General features: G+C 37.4%; 1 protein-coding gene across 1 annotated transcript in view; it reads right to left on the reverse strand.

The window, feature by feature from the left end:
• The window catches only part of LOC150090168 (copine-8-like), a 138105-nt gene that overhangs the window by 16318 nt on the left and 96678 nt on the right, over window positions 1–25109 (reverse strand). Inside the window, exons 13-17 of the mRNA XM_090390186.1 lie at window positions 21122–21183; window positions 14294–14522; window positions 11540–11667; window positions 10836–10996; window positions 3351–3424 (exon numbers count right to left, since the gene is read on the reverse strand). Of these exons, the coding sequence (XP_090246312.1) occupies window positions 3351–3424; window positions 10836–10996; window positions 11540–11667; window positions 14294–14522; window positions 21122–21183 (654 nt within the window). The remainder of the gene's footprint in view (window positions 1–3350; window positions 3425–10835; window positions 10997–11539; window positions 11668–14293; window positions 14523–21121; window positions 21184–25109) is intronic.

Consider the following 25109-nt stretch of genomic DNA (forward strand, 5'->3'; position numbering starts at 1 on the left):
AACATTAAAAACAACAAGAAAAAAATTTTAAAATTCGCATCGAAACTTGATTCAGATGGTGCAATAAAAAAAAATAAAAACTATGAGAACCCCACAAGAGACTGTTCTTTGTTTTCAAAAAGGAACATTCTAAGACAACAAATTTTTTTTAGTTTATTTGTTTCAAATTTGCAGATGATACAAAGTTTGGCAGGGTTGTTAATGACAGTAATGGCAGTGTGCTACTGCAACAGGATCTAGATAATTTGGGCAGATGGGCTAAGAAGTGGCAACTGAAGTTTAACCTTGACAAATGCAATGTACTGCATATGGGTCGAAGTAACCCCAGAGAAACGTACCAACCGTGTGGTACTACATTTAAGGTGGTAGAAAATGAAAAAGACCTGGGAGTAATTGTGCAATCAGATATGAAGTTTTTGGAGCAATGCAGACTAACTGGCTGGGCAGGTCATGGGGTTTTGTCAGTGATATATAGGAATTTTGCTAGCAGGGAAAAGGAAGTGATTGTCCCTCTATATAAGGCAATGGTCAAGCCACGCCTTGTGTACTGCGTACAGGTCTGGAGGCCTCATTTTAGGAAGGATGTAGATTTGCTTGAATATGTACAGAGAAGGGCAACAAGATTGGTGAGGGGAATGAAGGGATCCTCTTACCAAGAGAGGCTTGAGTTCTGCAAATTGCAGTGGCTGGAAACTAGGCACCTGCGCAGTGATCTGATTGAGGTGTCTAAGGCCTTGAATGGGTTGAGCATGCTGAATTCTGATGGGATCCTTCCACTTGTTCAGATTATGAACCTAAGGGGGCATAAATTCAAATTAAGGAAAGACAGATGTAGAATAGATGTGCGGTAATTTGCTTTTAGCCAGTGGGTGGTTAATTGATGGAACAACTTCCATCTGTCGTTGTGGAAGTTGATAGGATAAATAAATTTAAGGAGTAACTGGACAGGCATTTGGAGGGAATGGTGTGATTTTTTTTTTTTTTTTTTTTTGGCTGATGCATAAGCTCATACACTTGCTTTCTTGCATCACATGCCACTACTACTAACGCCTAAAGATTCTTCAAGAACAATTTCTCCACTGATCAAACCTCTCGCTTGGAGGTTCTTCCCAAGATTGCTCAATGTCTTGTAGCAGTTCATCCCTCTCATCGCTATTAATTGCTGTTTCAGCAAAACCTGCTTTTGTGAAACAATTCTTAATCGTTGTTTCCTTCACATCTTGACTTCACACTTTTGCCAACTCTGATATGCACATCCGCAAATCTATAGGTTGGTTGGTTTCTATTCTCGGTATAATTTTTTCAAGATGCACCTTCGGTAGTGCATTTTCAAATTCTTGAAATCTACCTTGGTCTATTTTGGGCTTCAGTTTAGGCGAGGTATTGGGAGGGAAGAAAACAATCTTCATGCTTGTAAGTTTCGAAATTACAAAGTGACGTTGGGCAGTTGTTGACGATCGGAGCGATTTTTGTTTTCTTTCGTCATCTTTCTATTGAAATTTAAAATCCACTGTTCAAAAATTTCACTTGTCATTCAAGCTTTTTTGTTGTAGCTGTAGTCCAACTCTAACGACTTTACTCCTTTGAAACATTGGAGTTGTTTACTTTTGCCTATTACCAAAAGCTTCAATTTTTCATTACCAGCCATATTTGCACCAACCAAGGCTAATTCTCTCCTTACTATTTTTACCAAATTTTAAAGCGATTTCTTTTTTTTTAACACCCTGATCTACACTATTAAGCACTTCCACATTTTCCACTACACTTAAAGACTTCCTCTTAGACACTGTAAGGTTATTTGCATGGCAGTTAAAACAAAACTGATTTAAGGACCACTTGTCCCCACCATACAGAGATAGGTGAAATTTAGTGAAAGTGTGGATGACTAGTTTCTGCGAAACAACAGATGAATTTCTGGGATAAAGGAAAATCACTGTCTCCTAATTTTCTAATAGGGTGTTTATAATAGAAAACAGGTTGACCAGAGCCAATATTCATATCGGGAATATGTCTTAATCTTTGCCAATCACTGTGGACAATATAGACAGCAGTTGACCAGCAGCACTTCTCGTTACAGTAATGGCTTTACGGGCAACACTAAATTATAGAATGCTCTTAACAATTAAACCCTTTAGCTATTAAAAGCTAAAGTGATTAATTGTTAATCCTTTTAGCTCCTAATTCGTGCTTTCTACAGCATCAGCTCTATTGCCTAAAGGCCGGAGTTGCAAACAATGTGTACCCAGATCTCTCGAAATCAGTTCGTTATATGGAAATTTTCTTCATTACGGTAACTATTTTCAGTGTAACGACCAAGGGGAAACCAAAAAAGTTTGCTATATAGAAAAATTCGCTATATGGAAGTTTGTCTGGCTGTATATGTAAATAAAACCATTTTACTTAATCACATTACAGCCCAATGTGGATTATTTATCTATGGATTGGATTATACAGGGTGATTCACTACCAGTGCGACAATCTTGCAGGAGGTGTAGAGAACACAAAGACGAATCAGAATCACATAGCATTGCAGGGTCCGAAATGCCTTCGTCATGCGGTAGAGGACGTTGAACGGGAGGTCGCGTGAACTGGAAGTCAGTATTTGCGAACTGGTTCCCGAGGCAGTAGGATGGACGAGTATTCAAACGTTGAACTGGCCGACATGCACCTCGCGTATGGAGCTGCAGACTGTAATGGGCGTGCCACTCTGCGTTTGTACCAGGAACGTTTCCCGCACAGGCGTGCTCCTCATCATATGTTTTTCACACGTGTGCACAGAAGGTTACGTGAGACTGGTTGTTTCACGAGAGGTACCATGAATCAAGAGCAAACGACAAGGATGCCAGACAATGAGGAGAATGTCCTACGTCTTGCAGAAGGCAATCCGAGTACGAGTACCCGAGCGATAGGCCAACGATTGAGTATTTCCCAATCCACTGCATGGAGGATACTGTCAACAAACCAAATGAGTTCATACCATCTGCAACGCGTCCAATCATTGGAGCCTGCAGATTATCCACTCCGGAGGACTTTTGCTACTTGGTTTCTTCAACAGAAACGGTTCGCAAATGCTGACTTCCAGCGGGATCGCTGTTCACGCGACCTCCCGTTCAATGTCCTCTACCGCATGACGAAGGCATTTCGGACCCTGCAATGCTATGTGATTCCGTTTCGTCTTTGTGTCCCCTACACCTCCTGCAAGTTTGTTGCACTCGTAGTGAATCACCCTGTATACATATGTTCTTCCTCCATTGAAGTCGAGATGCATTGAGTAAATATTACACTTGATATCAGCATACAATTTTTAAAAAAAAGAATTAAAACTAATATCATCAATTTAATTATTTTACCTGTACAATATCCCGTTCAGCATATCTTCCATTAATATTAATTCTCACATTATCGGCATCTAATTCTTCCATAGCTATTTTTTAATAAAGATAGTTATTACTATTATTTTATTTAAAATTTCTTATTAATGTAATTTATAGTAATACACTTAAATGGAATGATATCCTTTTTATATATGACAATTCTTTTACTTTTAAAAAAATATACATCGCAAGACTTAAAATAATCCCAGCATCAATGCATGAATGAAAAATAAAAAGCCAGAAAATTAAAACTCATTTCAAGACTGCACATTTGAAAAGTACTAAACCTTTATGATTTTCTTAAAATAATAGTAGTTAGGCTATTTATGATGATAATGTACCATATTAGATACACAAATTGTATAATTAACCATGTTATTTTCATAATGCAAAAACAACTGAGGAAAGGTTTCATTGGAGGAAAACGTTAAGGGAAACCTGTCCAACTTGTATTCTACATTTCCTCCAACTCCTACATTAAAGATTTAACAAAAAAGCTTAGTTAAGCTTTCATCTTATCTTCTGCTATTTTTTTCAATTAACTGATCTGTTTAGTTTGCTAATAAAAACAGCTGAGGTATGCTAGCATACCTCACCTGCTTTTTTCTTCTTTTATATATTAATAGCCATCTTACATTAAGAAATCCTGAAAAATTTTATCAGGTGCTTTCTAATGACATTAATCCACATTATTTTTTCATAATTGATAAGTCTTGAATTGCATAAACACATGTCTACCAACTTTTGGATACTGAATCCAGAAAACTCTATACATATTCATCCTTCAATCAGAACATCCTAGAATGATGTTCAGATACATTTCATTCAAATAACACACAAATAAGTAATTAATACATGTCATATGATGCAACAAGAAAATTACACATCATCGTGGAGCACAATAAATCATTTTTAAAACTATTTGCTTTGTATGTGTTCCAAATGCACTTTATTATTTTGCTTAATTACATAATATTAGCTATTTTACATTTTTGCTGTACTATTTTTTATATGAATTTGATAGTTAACAGAGCTATGATGCTCAATACATTCTACGTTGATATCAATATTTGTAGAAGAATAAGAGAAATTTATCTTAATATGATACCCTCCAGAAATTAAAACAAATAATAATGCAAATTGATTACAGTAAACAATGAATTGAAAGCAATTCAAAAAACAATAAAAAAATTAAGTTAAAAAGTTTAACGTAAATTTTGAAAAATGGTTTTCCTTCCTAAAGCTGACAGAGCTTTTTAGCTATATGTCGTGATCACAAGAATGGAAATTATGCAGTATGTGAGCTTGGATCCTAAATATTCAAGATTCTTATTCTTCAACAAAGAAACATTCGATTTTATATACATCTATATTTCAGTATTCATTCTCTCTCCCTGCCCCCACCATGTTCAAATAAATATTAATTATGGTTCTAGTTTTGCTTTGTACATTTTAAATGTGCAATAGTGGCTTTCAACTGTTACAGCTAGTTTTAACTATTGTAATAATTTTTTTTATTATCATTAATTTTATTTTTTAACCCTTAATAAGAAAATAGCCATCTGAAAATTTTGTGTACATCTTTACTTTAATTGAATTGTAATGCATATTTCTTTATCCACAATGCATATTTCTTTATCCACATGCCTAAGCATTAGGATGTGTATAAAGGTCCAAATAATTAATTAATAATATTTACAAAACAAAAAATAGTACAGCAAAAGATATAAAAAGCAATCAAACATAAATATGTATTGTACTTATCAAATGTAAGTAAAACATATGTGTTTCTTGCTTCACCTACTTGATGTGGAATACTTTAAATTAAAAAAAATTAAAAAAAAGCAATAACCTTTACTTTTTTTTCAGAAAATCTGTGTTAAGTCTGTTCATAGAAGTCTGTGTTATCTTCCATGTTCATTCTTGACAAAGATCAAATTTTCTACATTTCAAAACAAATGGGCTCAAATGTTTAAAATAATATAGGTAATCCTTTTGTATTCTTGAAAACAATACTATTTACACAGAGAACAGTCCGAATGAAAAATAAATAATATTTTCTTCCCATAATGGAAGAGATTTTTTTTCTATTATGGAGTAGGTGTATACCTAATAAATAAATAAATTTTCTGTTTATACTCCGGGACGACCAAACGGTCAGAGGAGTTCACAAGATAGATAGAATACAAGAAACAGCACCGTATTCAGTAGTCACGGGCTTGAACCCCGGTCACTCAAGGCATGTGTACTTACGCACCCGCGCGCCTGACCACTAGGCTAATACATTTGAAGACAACCATACTCACAGAAAATAATTCAATCCACAAGTAGGCATCACATTCCCAAGTTGTTCTTTTTTAAAAGCAATTGGCCAGTTAAATTAGATTTAACCTAATACAATTTATGGGAAACTAAATAAGTATATAAGCGTGCAAATCACAGAAAACACAGCTGCTAGATAAAAACAAAACCAAAAGAGAGCCACCACTTAAAAGTGGTATTGAAGCCAATGTTAATAAATTCAGTCTGAAACCATAACATGTATGTACATTCAAAAACCATTACACAAACTTGACTGAAACCCAGATGTGAAAAACAGTTTAATTTGTGAAACCATGAAAGATATATGATTTACAAAAATTTTCCAGGAAAACAAGAAAGGTAGGCAGGTATTCAAACAACCAAAACTTCTAAAATACCTATCATAAACTTTATAATGGAGACCATTCTCTGAAGCAGTGGTGAGGATGGGAAAATTGGCAACCTAGTTTAACTTCAATGCTAACAGAAGTATTAGTAATACACTGCAAGGAAGCCAGAGTCTTTTACTGCATCAGAACACACACATATGTACACACACACACACACACACACACACACACACACACACACACACACACACACACACACACACACACACACACACACACACACACACACACACACACACACACTTACTCCCTCTTCTTGCAGAAACTGATTCAGCAGGGATATGGATTTCCACATGCCATCAGAAAACTCAGTACTGTTCATTTCTTACAAAACTATGTATTTTTTCAACTTACACTTATCTCTGATAAAACTATCTGTAGATAATTTTGCGCGTGCGCAAACTCGGCATAGTCGTTGTTTCAAGTGCTCCTAACAATCGGTTGTGTTTTTAAATATAAGTTAATGATTAGAGTTTTACACATGTACTAGGGCAACGGCCAAGTGTTTTTATGTCTTCTGAGGTCAAAATCTTCAAGTTCTGTACCTTCTAATGCTTCCAACAATCCTGTTAGTTAAATTGAATCAGGCACCTTTCTGCTGCGGAAGCTCGCCATTCCTACAGCTTGGAAGAATTTGCTTACTCATTGCCGTCTTTACCGTCTGTGACCACTGTCAAGGTCAGGAAGGTGTGATAATCTCCCCATAGGGTGAAGTGTCTCTCAGCATACGTCATAAAGTAAGTACTGTATTCTAAACTTTTATTCTTCCCACGAAGTTAAGCCTTACTATACCCGTGGCGACATGGTACAGAAGCAATCTGAAACGTGCAGAAAATGCTCACAATCCACAAATTGCTGGACCAAGTGCAGTGGCCCCTGTAGGCTTGTTTTTTGTGAGACCTGTTGTCTTTTAAAAAACTTAGGTCGCGCCTCAACCCACGATGGCTGATCATGATGGCAATGTGCTGCATGCCGTGGGCACAAAGTGAACAGCACAGAATCAAAGGCAAGGGATAGCATCTTCACCTCCGTCGCCAGCGGGCTACTCCAGTGAAGTTGACTGCAGGTTGCCTAATGCAAGCATGTCCAACTCTGCCACAGTTCTCCTACGCCAAGAAGCTCAGGCGCAAACTGATCAGGTTCTAGAGCAGCATGAGCAGCACATGTGTCAGAATTGTAAAATGTAGTAAAATGGGTGAGAAGTTTACCTTATTTGAAAATATTCTGAGAAAGCTCTGCACAGAGAATACAACCCTAAGAGAGTCAATACATAGGCTGGAAGACCTACAACATTCTATGCACCATTCTGTGTCCTTGCTGCCGGAATCCATCAGTAAGCCCATCCAGGATACAGACTCCTTACCTATGCTTCAACACTCAAAATAAATGGCTTCTGACTCCCGCATCGTGCGGCCCCCAACAGAGCCGTCACCTGCAATCCTTTCGCCTTCATCCCATACCCCGGAAGTTGCGAAAGCATGGGGGAAGAAATCAGCAATAAGCAGAAGGTAACGTGTCTCCCAAGCAAGGCAAGGCCAGTCTTAGTAAAGAAACCTTTATCAGCCAAGCAGATCAGAATCGTGATGACTCTAACCCTAACCCACTAGGTATTAAAATCGTGCAACGTAGAGGAAGGAGGTCTAAACCATCAAGCATATTTATAAGTTGACTGTCCCCGGAAACAACTGTGGAACAAATTGAAACCCTTCTGAAGCAGCTAGACATACCAGGTACCCCCCATTAGGGTTCCCACCAGGCATCCAAGCTATGCCTCTTTCCAGATCAAGATCAAAAGATCCCAATATAGAATTATTGGATATCTGCAAGCCAGATATCTAAACACAGATATCTGGCCTGCAGGTCTGGTGATGCCATCTTTCAGCGACCAGAATGTGCAACCAGGGGTGCATGCTATCTCAAGACCAGAGGTGGGAAGGGTGCATCTCTCTGCATAGCTAGGCAGCAAATCAGACTACCTTTCAACCTAATGAAAGAAGAGCAGCCACCGTGCTGACTAAATCCTGCAATCATCTCGTCAAGTCTGATAACCAGATACAAGTGCACATTACTAGTAGGGTGGGTCCTAGTGCCACACCCTGCTCAAGAGGAATCCACCTCCAATCAGCCACCATCCTCAGGGAAAGGAACCCTAGAAACTTAATCCAGATCAAGCCTGTCAACGATAAACATGTGAAATGCTTCATGCAGAATATCAGGAGCCTGAAGAACAAGCTCAGTGCCCTGAGTGACATACTTCTAAGTGCAGATAACAACTTTGTTATCCTTATTGAAACCTGGCTTCGTGATGACATGGACATATCGCCTTTAACCACCAACATTGGTTATCAGTCTATTCTGGAGAATAGGAAAGGACGGGGAGTCTTAATTTGCCAAAGGCAACAGTTCCTTCTGATCAAGGCTTGTGCATACCCTGGTAACAATTTTGAGGCTGCACTGGGCTGCTATCTAGTCGATGGACTACAGTTACTAGTATGTGCAGTTTACTTACCCCCACCCATTGCAGACCAATGTATTACTAATTTTTCTGCTTGGCGCCTGATCTCTATGAAGTGCAACCAGAAAGTAATAATTCTCGGAGACTTCAACTTGCCCCTGCCAACTGCATCAAAGCTCCTCGATCAGTTAATTTCGTATCTGTCGAGTCTCAACATCCATTGCATCTGTCCCCCCCTCTCACGGAGAAGCCACATTACAGAGAATCTTTTCCAGCCATGGGAGTGTCGAAGCTGTAATCAGTTCTAATTCGGCATTTCTCTCCGACCACAGGCCAATTAAAGCTTCTCTCATCCTATTGAAAGAATGCTATAACCAACCAAACCAATCGAACTCGATTGAAAAGATAAGGAAAGCTGTATATGATCCAAAATACCTAAAAATTGAAACAGCAATGGATCTCTTTATGCTCTACCCTTGACGAACTCTCAGTGAAATTGATATAGAGGAAGCTGTGTTTTGGCTTCAGAAATGGCTGTCTTTCATTGCTAGAGTGGCCACGTCAAGAGTTTGCGTCATCTGCCCACACTCAAAGCCGTGGTGGTCCAGCATCCTTATGCACCAGTTTAAAGAAAAACAACGGCTACATGCCCAATTCAAGAGATCACCCACAGAAAGTTCATACTCAGCGTACTCAATAGCCAGATACAGTTTCCAGAAATCCAAGAAGCAGGCTATAAACTTGTTCATGGAAAAGAGGATAGCGTGTGGCCAGCGATCCTGGTCGACCAATCACATCCAGTCAGCAGAATTGTTAGACCTAGCCGAATGGTGGGATCATGTAACCCAGTTCGTCAAAACAGACAGTGCAGCTGCGGACTCCCCCTGGAACAGTGCACACTACGACATAACTAATCGCACTAACGTGACAATTGGCGAAGAGGAGCTAATCAAAGCCATCAATGCCCTGTCCAATAAGAAATCAATGGGAAGTGACTATATTCCCATCTTTTTTCTTAAAGTTGCCTCCTACTTCATCAGTGATGAGCTGACAAAGTTGTTTAACAGAATTTTACAATAAGGAGTTGTCCCAAACACTTGGCTAAATTATAGAGTCATCCCAATACCAAAGGTGCAGAATCCGACCTCTACTGCTGACTATAGGCCTATTTCAATCTCCTCCCCTTTTCTCAATGCCCGGAGAAGTGCTTGTTTAAAGTGGTTGCCAATCAGATCCTTTCCCAGAGACCTCAGCATATGCTTTACGCGCTCTCACAAAGATCGCCGATAACATGCATACAGGCTCTGAATTTGAAAACCCTTCAAGCCTGGAGCAAGGCTATGTTATGCATGCTGTTTTTCTGGATCTGAAAGCGGCCTTTGACTCAGTGCAAGTTAAGCTACTTATGTGCCTCCTGGAGAACTACTATGGTTACACAGGTAATTTCTCGAAGCTCCTCAGAAATTTGCTGACCAAGAGGTGCCTTACCTTCCAGCAAGGGAATAACTGCATCACAAAACAGGTGAAGTCGGTATACCCCAAGGTGGATCGTTGTCGGCACTGCTTTTTTCAGTGATATTTATTCCACTAATGAATGAAATATCTGCATTTATGGCCTATGCCGACGACATTGTATGTTACCTCTCAAGCCCAGCTAACACCTCACCAGACCAGGCAGAAGAATTATCGAATTCTGTCATCCTGAACAAATCTGTCCTCTTTCTATGAATACGCTACCTATTTTGGGCTTAAAATAAACCCTGAAAAATCCAAATATATCATCTTCTCACCTAGAGCACAAGCAGACCTCAATCCAGCAGCTTCTCTGCAGCCTTCCATTGCGGGGCATGTTCTCGTTGCCACTCATTCAGTAAAATTCCTAGGAGTGGTAATGGACGGAAACCTAACGTATAAAGAACAAATCCAGCAACTGCATTTAAGAGCATTACGGGCTTTCTGGAGTATGAAACTTGATCTCTGTAGAGCGCACAACAAGGAAACAGTCAGAAAATTGCTCCTCTACTACTTTAGTTCTATCATAAGTTATGGTATTGAAGTTTTCTATTCCCAACTTTATTTTTTTTTGGCTCGTGCAGAAAAGTCTGTTTTCTTGCAACATTTGGCCTTACAACTAATTCTGAACTCTGATTATAAGATTACCTTTAAAAAGTGCTCTCTCTCTCTCTCTCTGTCTCTTTCAAGCACATCCCATTAAAAAATTCTTCCAACGAAAAAAAAAAAAGGAGAATAAAAAGCACTGAAGGCAGTTTAATGCGGTATTAAGAACTATTTTACCAGAAAAGTCTTCATATCCAACTCCAACAATGATGATTGACAATGGGAGGCTTGATGCTTGAATAATGGCATGTTTGGTCTGTAACATATCACTAATAACTCCATCTGTGATGATGAGGAGGACAAAATAATGGGATCCATCTTGATAAGAATTTGCAAACCTAAATAAAAAATACACAGTCAATTTTCTTTTATCCATAGCGAAGGAGAGGTAAAAACAGTACAGATAATGGAAAATAATGAACAATCCAAAATGTTACACTTGCGTTGGTTTTTAATTGTCAATACAACAACATATATTAAGAAAGTGATTATGAACAGGAGGCATCTAAAATGATATCCCAGTAGTGGTTCAACATATTATAATAAATTAAAAACATATGGCATAGCATCTCAAATAAAGAAGGAAACTAGGCAGCTTGTTATAACCACTAAGAGAATTGCAGCACAATTACAGATTTTGGTCCACTAAAGAACCAGTTTGCACAAAGAGATAGTTAGGGATAATATTTCGCAAAATTTTAAAAATAATTCGGTTTGGTGCAGACTGTATAAAACTGGCTATCTTACAATAGTTCAGTGCTCCTATTTTTGAAATAGAACATAAGTAGCTCAGGATGTCAAAATGAAAGGCATATTTATTAAAATACAGAATAACAATAATAATAATCTTGAACATTCTTATATGATCAATTTAATCATACCTTGCCACATGATTAATTACAGGAGAGAAGTTTGTTGGACCATATAGCTGAACAGAAGAGAGGGTTCTCTGGTATGCTTGCAAGATACCTTCTACTCCTTGACAGTACGGATTATTTGGATCACCATTCTGGATCAAAAGAATTAAGGGAAATCAGACAATAAGAAACTGAAACGGAACTAACATTTTAATAATGGTGCTGTATAATGAAAAATCAATATACCTAGCACTCCGTTTTTATACAGTTCATGATACATCAGATAATAATGTAAAAAATCAGTTTTGTAGTGAATAGCAGATACTTTTCTGCATAACAAAGAACCATCTAAGTTAGTGCAAATGCATGATGTCTATAAGCAGTAAATATATAGTGGCAACCATTTCATTACATCTCATATTGTGAATGCCTTCGCAACAAGTTGCCTATTCGGGTATACTTTGAATAACAAATGCTTTCCCAATACAGAAGACTATCATTACTTATTCTCAGTGGATACCACCACCCAGACAGCTATTTCATCCATCGGTGGGTGGGTAGGCAAACACTACTGTTACTTATTCTCAGTGGATGCCACCACTCGGATGGCCAAATAGCCCTGAAATGGCTGGTTAGTTGGTTGTTGGGTTTTATTGGCACATCCTGAAATGGCCATCTGGGTGGTGGTGGTGGTATCCAGAGAGAATAAGTAATGATAGTCTTCTCTATTGGAAAAGCCTTACTTATGTCTGTAACTTAGGAAGTGTAACCGAATAGGCAACTCATTGTGAAGGCATTCACAAAATTTGATGTAATGAAAAAAATGCCATTATAATAATTTTGGTTAATTCACTGTACACGGATATGATGCCTTTACACTAATTTATATTTCTGTATTGCTTTTGCCCTGATTTTTCATTAAGCTAAGAGCCATCTTTAAATATATATATACACATTTGTAAAATCCTTTTTAACTAATTTATTTATAAAGGTTTGTTTTGGTTTTTTTTTAGGAGCATCAGCAACTAAGGCCATATTGCTCTGGGGATATGCGGTGGTCATTCTCTGACCTTTCCGCACCATCCGTATTTGGTGGGCACAGGCTCGAACTCCGATCTAATCAAGAAGCATGTGCTACGCACTGCTGCTCCTGCCCACCTGGCTACGGAGGCACCTATTTATAAAGGTTATGCTTTTAAAGTTGGATAAGAAAGCACAATATTATAGAATAAAAAGTATAGTCATGCATAAGAGTGGTTCTGGTTGACCTGGCTTTTTAAGAGGTGTGTGCACTAGAATGACAAAACATTCTTTATGATAATTTTGGTGGCAATACTGCTCTCAGTCCCTGACATATAGCCATGACAACCATGCATGCATATTAGAAGCAGTACAAGATGGCTATCAATCCAACTGTAGAACAGTGTTATAGCATAACATTTCTATTAAAAGAGAAAGTAAAATGGCTGAAATTTTCCACAGGTTAAGTGCATGACATGGGGAAAGAAATTCTGTCACATGTGTGTATGATTGATGTAATAAGTTTGCTGAAGGCTGCGAGGAAAATGCTAACCTATTTCACAGTTATGCGTAGTCAATAACAGCTATGCCATATTGAGGAGCTGATTTTGAAAAACAGCCAAATTACAGTACATGATATTGCACTATAATTCTCAGATATTCCCAGAGCATGCTGACAACTTTCAGCATGCTCTGGGAGCCATTAATGGTGGTCTACCTGGATTGGAATAAATGCATTACCTTCTACCTTCTAATGGCATATGAGGCCTTCGTAGCCGAGTGGTCAGGAGCGAAAGTGCAGTAGTACAAGCTCTTTGAGTAGACCGGGTTCAAGCCCCTGACTGCTAAATATGGTCGGATCTGCCAAACTGCACAGGACCAGTGTGGCAGATTATGGTCCATTTACCTCAACGTGAATTGTTGAGGAGGCTTCGTCCTGCAGTGGATTGATAATGGCTGTAGATTTATTTTTTTTTTTAATTTATCCCAATAATTCTGTAATTTGGCAAATAGACATGTCTGTTATGTGACAACCTTATCACACTTCTTGAGAAAGGATCTAGGTTCTTTTTTCATCCCATTCTATCTACCTTTCATCCCATTCTATCTACCAGTTTTTGAATGTGTATGCATTTTATATCCTAGTTTTAAATGGAAATGTCACATATCTGACATTATCTCTGGAATTAACCATAATCTCTAAGGGGTGAGGTGTTCTAATATATGTTAGGAGAATAGAGTATGCAGCAATGGAAGAGAAATGACAAACTATATGCATAGAAAAATTAATAGTTCAACTGGCGGAAGTTATTAGATATAGGAATGGCAGACAAAATGTCAATTTTATTATTATAATGGCTGTGAGCAACCAGAAGCATGCTAAAATTACTGGACACAGGTGAACTAGCAACTGGATGTATGGTGATAATAAAAACAATAAAGTTAATGAAAGTCCTGTGAAACTAACTACTGATTTAACTTTATTATGCATAAAGAATTCATTTAATTTCTCCACTATCAGATTCACTTTTATATGAATTTCAAATTTCTAGATTACTAGATTCAAGTAAAGGAAAGAACTGTCATTAAGTAATATACACTTTTAAAAGACAGACAAATTGTCAGCTTTGTCTATCATTTATGGCTGTAATATAATAAAGTGTAATGTTTCTAGACAAATTTATATCAATGAAATAGTTACAATTCTACATTTTATTCTTATACCCAATTTATCTTTTAGCTATTTATATTACTTACTAAAAAGAATTCATGAGATACTCTCCCATCTGGAGGAAGTTTTGCACCAAAACCAAGGGCAACAAATAATTTATCACTGTCATAATCTTGGATGATTTCACCTACTGCTCTTATAGCCAGAGAATAAGCATTTGGATTGTATGGATTCATATAATGAAGGGAATTCGGTTTTTGAGGGTCACCATTAGATGCAGTAAAATCGACGGCAACTGTAAAATGCATTTGTGTTCTGGAAGAAAAAAGGATGAGTATTAGAGAAAGGATGAGAATTATTATCACAATTTTCTGTGTATAATGTCCTATACAGACTTTATTTCTGTAATTCATCTATATTCAATCATTGTGAATCCCCTAGTCACTGTCATGGTAGGTTTGCAGTCCTGCACGTGGATTCTAGCAATCACATTACTGTTCACACTTATTGTTGATATGTATCTCATGATAAATTATGATAATAAAAATCATAATACTATACAATGATATATATACTAATAATTATTATAATAATACATAATAATGGAGTATACAGAAATGCATATAGTACTATATAGAAAATCAGAGTATGTGGATTCCAGCAGCCACATTATTGTTCATACTGTTGATATATACATACCTTAGAACAAAGACATCTGCCAAAAAAAAAATTATTCCACCTTTCAAGATATTCATTGCGTAGTTCAAATTATTATTGGATGGTTTGAAAATGAATATTAAAAATGTTAAATATATAGAGCAGTAACAGCCTGTGATCATATAACATTAAATTTAAGGGCACAAAAGGTGATATAGTTGGTGATATAATGATATCAAGAGTAGGAGACCGGTGGAATCACTTAACAACTACAGGTCACTGTTGAAAAAAAAGCTGTGAATTAGGGTTGAATTTGAAAGTGTCTGCAATTCTGCCCAGACACCACAGGAGGGAGTATATGATGAGAGCCCTGTCGATCAATTCAGTCCTGGAAAGATTGTGCAAGGCTCAAGGGGTAGAATTTTTTTCAGCCTGGTCTGTACTTGTTAACAGGAGAGACTACTTCTACAGGGATGGGATACACTTAAATAGAAAGGTTGCAAGAATGTTTGCTGATGCTACAGAGGCAGTGTTAGGTGGGTCGGAAAACTGCTAGATTGGGGGGATACAAGGACCAATAGATTAACAGTAGCCATTGGCAGAGGCAAAAGTGATTCTTGAACTGCTTCTATTGGAATGAGCAGCAACCTGGAAAATAAGATGCAGGATATTTCAGAGACTGCTGAGAATCATTGGGGTACAAGTAAACACATGGGTTGTGTTAGGGTAGCTAAGAAAAAGAACAGGTGCATGTATACTTACGTGTACACCAATGCTAGGAGTTTAGTAAATAAATTTGATGAATTTGAGGTACTGCTCAAAACATCAAAGGCAGATATTGTTGGGATTTCAGAGACGTGGGGTCACACAGATATAAGGAATGCAGAACTGGAATTTGGGGAGTACGTCTACAGAAAGGATAGACAGGATAGGAAGGGAGGAGGGGTTATGCTATTAGTTAAGAAACACAAAATCCAAGGAAATGAAGCCAGTCGACATCGCTGGACAGCGCAGTGTCGAGTCAGTTTGATGTGACATAAGCATTGGGAGATCAAAATTGAGAGTAGGAGTGTGCTATAGGCCTAATGACTCTGATGAGTATAATAAGAAACTGTACAGGGATATTGATTGGAATTTGGGGACTGGTCACTCACACACTAGCAAAGCTTTTGTGGATTTATTGGATGATTGTTTTCTATATCAGCATGTTCGGGAGGCAACTAGAGGGAGTAATACTCTTGATTTGATTATCAGTAGTGATTCTTCATGCATTAAGAATCTGCAGATAAATGAACCACTAGGTGGCAGTGATCACAGTGTGCTGAAGTGGGATTTACTCAAAGAGATAACTACCATTAGGGGTAAAGGGAAAGGTTATTGCTTTCGTAAAGGCGACTACGATGGACTGAGACAGTATTTAAATTCTATACAGTGGGACCAACTGATAATGTTACCAACAGCAAATTCAAAATGGGAAGCATTCAAAGAACTTATCTTGGAAGCTACTAGGCTTTACATATCAACTAAGAAATATTGTTCAAGGTTTAGGCCTAAATGGATGCCAGATGGACTAATGAGACATATGGCAGAGTAGAAAAAGCATGGGATACATACAAATTAACATGTGACACAGAAGCCTATGACAGATACAAGTTGATCTGTAACCAAGTTACTAAGGAGGTTAGGTAGGCGAAGACAGATTACGAGAAATCTTTGGCAAGGGATGCAAAGAAAAACAGCAAAGAGTTCTTTACTTATCTAAACTCTAGAAGGAATGGGATGAATCAGATTGGTCCACTTGATATTGATGGGTCAACTGTTGATGATCCTGCTCAGGTAGCTAACAAACTAAATGAATATTTTGCATCGACATTCACACATGAGGAGTTATTCAGCGAGGGGAATGCCAGAGGTGTATTCAACTCTGGCAGTAAGCTAGAGAATCTTGTAATAACTGAGAGTAATGTGGAGGAGAAATTGTTGAAGATAAACACAAGAAAGGCACCTGGGGTGGATGGGATCTATCCAGTTATATTAAAGGAAGCAGCAAAGGAAGTAAGCAAATCCTTAGCCATAATTATGAGAGCTTCCTTGGACTCGGGGGAGGTACCCATGGACTGGAGATGTGCAAATGTGACCCCAATTCACAAAGGAGGATCAAAGGCTGACACAAGTAATTATAGACCTGTGAGTTTAACTTCTGTTCCCGGAAAATTAATGGAGGCACTGGTTAAAGAAGCACTGCAGGGTCATCTAGACAAGACTTCAGTTATAGCTCGGACACAGCATGGTTTTGTTAAGGGGAAGTCTTGCCTGACCAATTTGATTGGATACTATGATGCAGTCACAAAAGAACTGGATGCAGGGAATAACTTTGATATTATATACTTGGATCTTAGAAAGGCTTTTGATACTGTTGCACATGGAAGACTGCTGCACAAATCGGAGCAGTGTGGCATTGGAGGCAAATTGCTGCTATGGATAAAGGGGTGGTTGAGGGGGGGAAGACAGAGAGTGGTAATCAATGGGCACTGCTCATCGTGGACTAATGTTATTTGTGGAGTCCCTCAGGGTTCAGTATTAGGTCCATTATTGTTTTCTGTATTTATAAATGATATTGATGATGGTATATCAAGCTTAATGTCCAAGTTTGCAGATGATACGAAGGTTGTCAAGGACACTACTGACACTATGCTGCTGCAACAGGATCTGGAAAGGTTGAGCATATGGGCTGAGAGGTGGCAAATGAAGTTTAACATTGACAAATGTAAAGTACTACATATGGGAAACAGCAACCCCAGAGCAACGTATCAACTCTGTGGTACTACACTGACAGTGGTAGAGAATGAAAGGGACCTGTGGTGGTTGTGCAGGCAGATATGAAGTTTTCTGAGCAGTGCAGATGGGCTGCAAGAGTAGCTCATGGTGCATTGTCAATGATATATAGGAATTTTTCTAGCAGGGATAAGGAGGTGATTATTCCCTTGTATAAGGCAATGGTCAGGCCACACCTAGAGTACTGTATACAGGTCTGGAGGCCTCATTTCAAGAAGGATGTAGAGATGCTGGAACGAGTACAGAGAAGGGCAACAAGATTAGTGAATGGAACAAAGGGGTGCTCTTACGAAGAAAGGCTTAAGTTTTGCAAATTACAGTGTCTGGGGACTAGGCACCAGCGAGGTGATCTGAAAGAGGTGTATAAAACCTTGAATGGTTTGAGCATGCTCAATGCTGATGGGACTCTTCCTCTTGCTCAGAATAATCACATGAGAGGGCATAAATTCAAATTGAGAAAAGACAGATGTAGAATAGACGTGAGGAAATTTGCCTTTAGCCAGCGGGTGGTTGGTTGGTGGGATAGACTTCCATCCCTTGTCGTGGAAGTTGATAGCCTAAATAAGTTTAAGGCTCAGCTGGACAGGTATTTCGAACGAACAGAGGGGTGAAGTGGAAGTGGTTATTTTTTATTTATTTATTTATTATTATTTTTTTTTTGTCTGATGCTGCATAAGCTTGCTTTCTTGCATCAAATGCCTCTATTAATGCTTATGCTAATGCTATACTTCCCAATTCAAATTCTGCATTCCTTATCTCTGTGTAACACCACGTCTCTGATATTCCAACAATGTCTTTGATGTCCTGATCATCACTTCGAATTGAGAAAATTTATTTACTATACTGCTAGGATTTTTGTACATGCAAATATACATGCAAATATACATGCACCTGTTCTTACTCTTAGTTACCCTAACACAGCCCATGTATTTACTTGTTCCATGATGACTTCCAGAAGTCTTTGAAATTCCCAGCACCTTGCTTTCTAGATTGCTGCTCATTCTAATAGCAGCAGCATAAGAATCACTTTACTTCTGCCTATGGCTAATGTTAATATTTTAGTCTTTTAATCCCCCCCCCTCAGCTATCAGTTTTCCGACCCACCTAACACTGCCTCAATAACATCAGGAAATATTCTTGCACCCTTTCTATTTAAGTGTATCCCATCCCTATAGAAGAGGTCACTCCTGTTAACAAGCACAGATCATGCTGAAAAAAATTGTACTCCATTAGCCTTGCACAATCTCTCCAGGATAGAATTGATTGTCAAGGCTCTCATCATACACTCCCTCTTATCATGTCTGGGGAGAATTGCAGACACTTTTAAATTTAATCCTAACTCGTGACTTTTTTTTTTCAATATTGACCTGTACTTGTTAAGTAAATCTGTGGATCTCCTACTCTTGATGTCATTAGTGCCAATGTGTACAACAATATCACCTTTTGTGCCCTTAAAAGATAATATCTCCTCTACAACAGTGAGTGTGGGCTAACATTTAATAAACAATACAGGGTGTCCATAAATGATGTTTTGATTTTGATATTTTTTTATTTAGAATTACTTCAATCTACACTCATGAAACACATACCAGCTGAAAGATCAATTCAATAAGTTATATTAAAATTAGCACACTACTGCCATTTTTCATTCTACCTGCTACATAGCACTACATTTGTCAGAATGGCAAAATGGTGACTGGGCAGGAGAAAGTATTCTATGTGTTAGCATTTCATGAATCCTGATCTGACGCCAATGGATTTCTTTTTGTGGGGTTATGTGGAGGACAATGTGTACATACCTCCACTACCAATGATACTGCAGGAGCTGAAGGCACAGATCATAGAGGCCTTTTGTAAAATTTATCATGGAATGACGCACAGCATGTGGCCGGAGATTGTATATCGCTAAGATATTGTTCGAGTTACTCATGGTGGCCACATTACACTTTACCAATGACTTTATGTACCTTCATAAAACTTATTGAATTGATCTTTCAACTGGTATGTGTTTCAAGTGTAGCTTGAAGTAATTCTGAATAAAAAAATATCAAAATTGGAAACATCATTTACGACACTCTGTACTTTAGATATCACATCAATAAGCTTAATATGTCAATAAACATTATAATAATAAATGCAGGTTCATTGCCTGTGATTTGAATTAATTCTTCTATGTATTCTTGAATCTGTCTTCAGCCTTGATATATGATTGAATAAATAAATTAAATTAAAAAGCAAGGAAACAGATAACTTATCATTATCCAGATAATTATAGTGATAAGCATATTGGGGACATAAGAAACTTTCTAACATTATTTGTTCATTAAAGTGTTAAAATAATCGGAGAGTGAATTTAAAAATTCATTATAATTGAAGCATGTCAAAAGTGAACAATTCAAAATCATTTCTTGCCAGTTTTAAGGTTAATGTATTCTGCTTGAGGGGTAAAGAAGTTCAAGTAGCCTTCTTTGCTTTGTTCAGGAAATCTGCACTAAATGCCTACTCATGGCAAAAATCCACTTTTCTGCATTTTAAAACCAAAATGGAGTCAACTTTTTATTTGATATGGGGCAGTTAACAAAACTGAAAATGTGCTCAGTTTATTTCTAAACTTCTCTTGAGTTTTCTACATTACTATAAATGAAAAGGAGGATGGACAAAACAATTTTAGATATTCCATCCACTCAATAAGTTTTGAGTGGATGAAATATCTAATACCTAGCCCATTTTGAATCAACACAATTGTTTATTGTAGTAATGGCTGAAATATTACTCATCTGAAGAGTTGTGAACTGTTTCTGAACTCCACGTATGAAGTGGAAGAATTATAATACACACTTTCACCATGTACCTGGAGGAACACTTTATTCACTAGGCAGGAAAGCAAAGAAAACCAAAACCAAATGGACAGGCAATCATGTGCACAGAGCATGTTACTGCCAGTTTTAATTTACTTTAATTGTACATTAATTTCTGCAAAAGTAAGTTTTATCTGATTTTTATTCATATTTAAATTATGCTTTTAGACATTTAGATCTAAGGTGGTAAATGGCTTTACTGCTCATGACCCATTGAGGAAGGATTGACTTTGGTTCCTATTACTGATCAGAGAAATTCATTTTTATGTCATTTTAGTTTCCTTCAAACATCGTCATCACTGAAACAAGAAACCTTGAAAAATACCAATACATGCAATTTCACTTGTTCACTTATTTATTTTACTGTGGGTGTTATCTTTAAATATAATTAAACAGATCCAAAGTTAGGTTTTAGAATGTACAAAGAGTTAGTAATATGCAATTGATTCACATCAGAAAATTCTTATTTCTGTTACAAACAACTGTAGAATTGAACTTATACATTTAACAGAATATTCACAAATTTAAAATGTATTAAAATTACACAATTTATGAATCACTTACCCTCCTTGAATGTAATCTAAGAAAGTGCACTCTTGTTCTATGTTTATTGACATCAATTTCACCTAAGAATAAAGTAAACAATTTTCCTTTTTAATGTTCTGTAAAACTAAAACAAATTACAAGAAAAACTTTCAACGACAATGAAATCTGTTTCATTATTTTTACAGAATTAATAATTATAAGAGAATATCAATGATATTCTCATATAATTATTATAGCATTCAAACAAAATATCCAATAAACATATGCAAAGTTATTCATATATACAGCATTAGCAGTGGCAAATGATGCAAGAAAGCAAGCTTAAACAGCATCAGCAAAAAAACAAAACAAAACAAGACATCTCATTTCACTATTTGTTCCCTCCAATAGTTTATATAGTTCTTCCTTGACTTTATTTAAGCTATCAACTCCAAAGACAACAAATGGAAGTTTGTTCTATCAATCAATCAATGGCTAAAGACTAACTTCCACACATCTATTCTGAAACCATCCTTTCCTAATTTGAATTTGTGCCCCCTCGAGTGTGTGGTCTGAACAAGAGGAGGAATCCCATCAGCATTGAGTTTGCTCAATCCATTCAAAGCCTTAACTCAATCAGATCACCTTGCAGGCCCCCTTTCGCCAGACACTACAATTTGTAGAAAAGGCCTTTCTCGGTAAGCCCCCCCCCCTTTGTTCCCTTCACCAATCTCATTGCCATTCTCTGTACTCGTTCCAGAAGCTCCACACCCTTCCTAAAATGAGGTCTCCAGACCTGCATGCAGTACTCAAAACGTGGCCTGACCATCGCCTTATACAATGGGATAATTATCTTCTTATTCCTGCTAGCAAAATTCCTGTATATCATTGACAAAAACCACATGAGCTGTCCTGGCAGTCTGTATGCATTGGTCAAAGGACTTCATATCTGACTGCACAATTACTCCCATGTCTTTTTCATTTTCCACTACTCTGACTGTTACCACACAGTTAGTACATTGATCTGGAGTTACTGCTACCCACATGCATCCTTGGCATTTATGAATATTAAACTTCAACTCCTGCCTAACTTTTCTAGATCCTGTTGCAGTAGCATACTGTCATTATTTCATTAAACAACATGCCAACTTTTGTATCATCTACAAACTTGGTCATTAAGCCTGATATGCCTTCATCAATATTATTAATAAATATAGAAAACAACAATGGGCCTGCATCAAACCCTGGGGGACCTAATAATAACATTAGTCCATGAAGAGTAATATCCATTGATTACCACTATCTGTCTTCTTCTACTCAACCATTCCCTTATCCATAGCAGCAATTTGCAATTAATGCCTCACTACACCAATTTGTACAGCAGTCTTTTAATGTACAACAGTATTCTCTGACTGCCTGACCTCCTTTGTGACTTGATTACAGACTAGTTTATATCTACCATAGGCTTCTGTGTTGCACGATGATTTATATGCATCCCATGCATTTTTCTTCTCTGCCATGAGTTTCATCTGACATCCATTTAGGTCGATACCTCAAACAGTATTTCTCTGCTGTCATGAAAAGCCTAGTACCGTCCATGATTAATTCCTGGAACAACAATAAATTCCCATTTAGAATTTGCTGTTGGTAGCACCATCAGTTGCATATAATTTAAAAACTGTCTGAGACCACTGTGGTTACCTTTATGAAAGCAAAAATCCTCCATTTACACTTGATGATAGTTACATCTTTAAGTAAATCCCAAATGAATACAATGTGATCACTGCCACCTAGTGGTTCTTTTATCTGCAGATTCTTAATGAATGAATAATCACTGCTGATAATCAGATCAAGGGTATTACTCCCTCTGGTTGCATCTCTAACATGCTGCTTTAGAAAACAATCATCGAATAAACCCACAAAAGTCTTGCTAGTCTGTGAGTAACCACCCCACAAGTTTCAGTCAATATCTGCAAAGTTAAAATTCCCTTTTATAAGACATTCTGATTTACTGGCCTGCTCTATTTATGTGTACAGTTCTTCATTGTACTGATCAGAGTAATTAGGCTCAATAACACACTCCTAGTCTCATTTTTGCTTTCTCTGTGCTTAGGTCACACCAAACTGACTCAACATTGCACTGGCTACCGATGTCAACTGGATGCATTGCCTTAGATTTTATGTGCTTCTTAACTAAAAGCACAACCCCTCACCCCCTCCTATCTTGTCTGTTCCCTCTGTATTATTCTTTCTATTCTTTGTTCTTAATTCTATTTCCATTCTTTATTTTTCCTCCCTCATTTCTCATACTATTCACTCTATGTCTCTTTTCCTTTATAAATACCCTAGGGCTTTCAGGTTTTCCTGGAACCACACTGTGTGTGTGTGTGTGTGTGTGTGTGTGTGTGTGTGTGTGTGTGTGTGTGTGTGTGTGTGTGTGTGTGTGTGTGTGTGTGTGTGTCTCTCTACCTGGATTATAGTCCCTGGCATGCCTCCTTGTAGCCAGGGATGAGAGTCAGGGGGCACTGGATCAGGTGTCAACTGCGAGTCTAGGAAAGTTTATTGCCCGCAATTCACCACCAGCAATTTACTGCCAGCAGTTTACCGTCGCATCAGTTTATCGCATAAACAATTTATAGCCTACAAATGATCGCTAGCATATTTTATCGCCAGGCAATACATATAATTTATATAAATTTATTGGTCATTTTAAATTGAAAATAAGGTTTTTCTATAGGTGTTATTTAAGAATTAAGTGCAGCTAAAAATGGAAGTTATATGATAGGCATACATTTCCTAGAAATACATACCATTGCAGGTGCTTTAATTTAATTTCCTGTTATTTTCCAAAATTGGAATTAGGTAGGTACCTACTTAATCCCTTTAACTTAAGTAGCATGTTTTAGGGGAGTGGGGGTAGGGCATGCCGATTAGGGAGGTACTTATATGTTTATAATCTCTTACAATCACATTTTCTTATTTTGAGTTTATTTTTCATCCTTTTGAGTTTGTGAACGCATCATGTCGGTTGAATTTTTGAAAACAGAAAAAGAAAAACCGAAATTGTGCTTTAGTGGACATTTGTTTTATAAAGACAAGCAAAATGAAACAAAAATTCATTGGAAGTGTCAAAATCACCGAAAAACCAAATGTGCCGGTTGAGTTACTACGGTAGATAACTTCATTAGCATTAGCATTAGCATTAGTAGAGGCATTTGATGCAAGAAAGCAAGCTTATGCAGCATCAGCCAAAAAAAAAAAAAAAAAAAAAAAAAAGTAACATAAATAAATAAAAATAACCACTTCCACTTCACCCCTCTGTTCGTTCGAAATACCTGTCCAGCTGAGCCTTAAACTTATTTAGGCTATCAACTTCCACGACAAGGGATGGAAGTCTGTTCCACCCACCAACCACATTAAAACATGGAAGGAGCACATTAAAACATGGAAGGAGCACAATCATTGTGGAGACACAGCAGGAGTTGAGGCAGCACAACTTCTTGATACCATTAGAACTTATGCAGAAACAACAAATAATACGCCTCATAGTATTATTTAAAATGTTTCGAGAACCTGTAGCCAAACAGCAGCCCCAAAGCTTCCAAGTGTAGATACAATGAAACGAATGATCCGAAATTTTGATGGCCTAGTTCTTCCAATGCATCGTAAAGACATAGTTTTTACAGAAGAATATAAAACATCATGCAATGGAGAATTGTTTCTACAATTTGATTCTGGACCCGAGGACAATCGTATGTTAATTTTCAGTACGAAAATAAATTTGCAGTTGTTAGCGCGAAGTGAACACTGTTATGCCGATGGGACTTTCAAAACTGTTCCCTTACTTTTTTATCAGCTGTATATGATACATGGATTCAAGGACAAAATATCACTTCCATTAGTTTATGCATTATTGCCTAACAAGTCTGAGGAAACATATGTATTTCTACTACAGCAGCTGAAAGTATTGGAACTGGCTATGTCCCTACAATCAATAACTATAGATTGTGAGACAGCAATGATGAAT

The sequence above is a fragment of the Mastigoproctus giganteus genome, chromosome 2 (assembly GCF_048544385.1).
Source record: "Mastigoproctus giganteus isolate SK-2022 chromosome 2, ASM4854438v1, whole genome shotgun sequence".
Classification (NCBI taxonomy): domain Eukaryota; kingdom Metazoa; phylum Arthropoda; class Arachnida; order Uropygi; family Thelyphonidae; genus Mastigoproctus; species Mastigoproctus giganteus.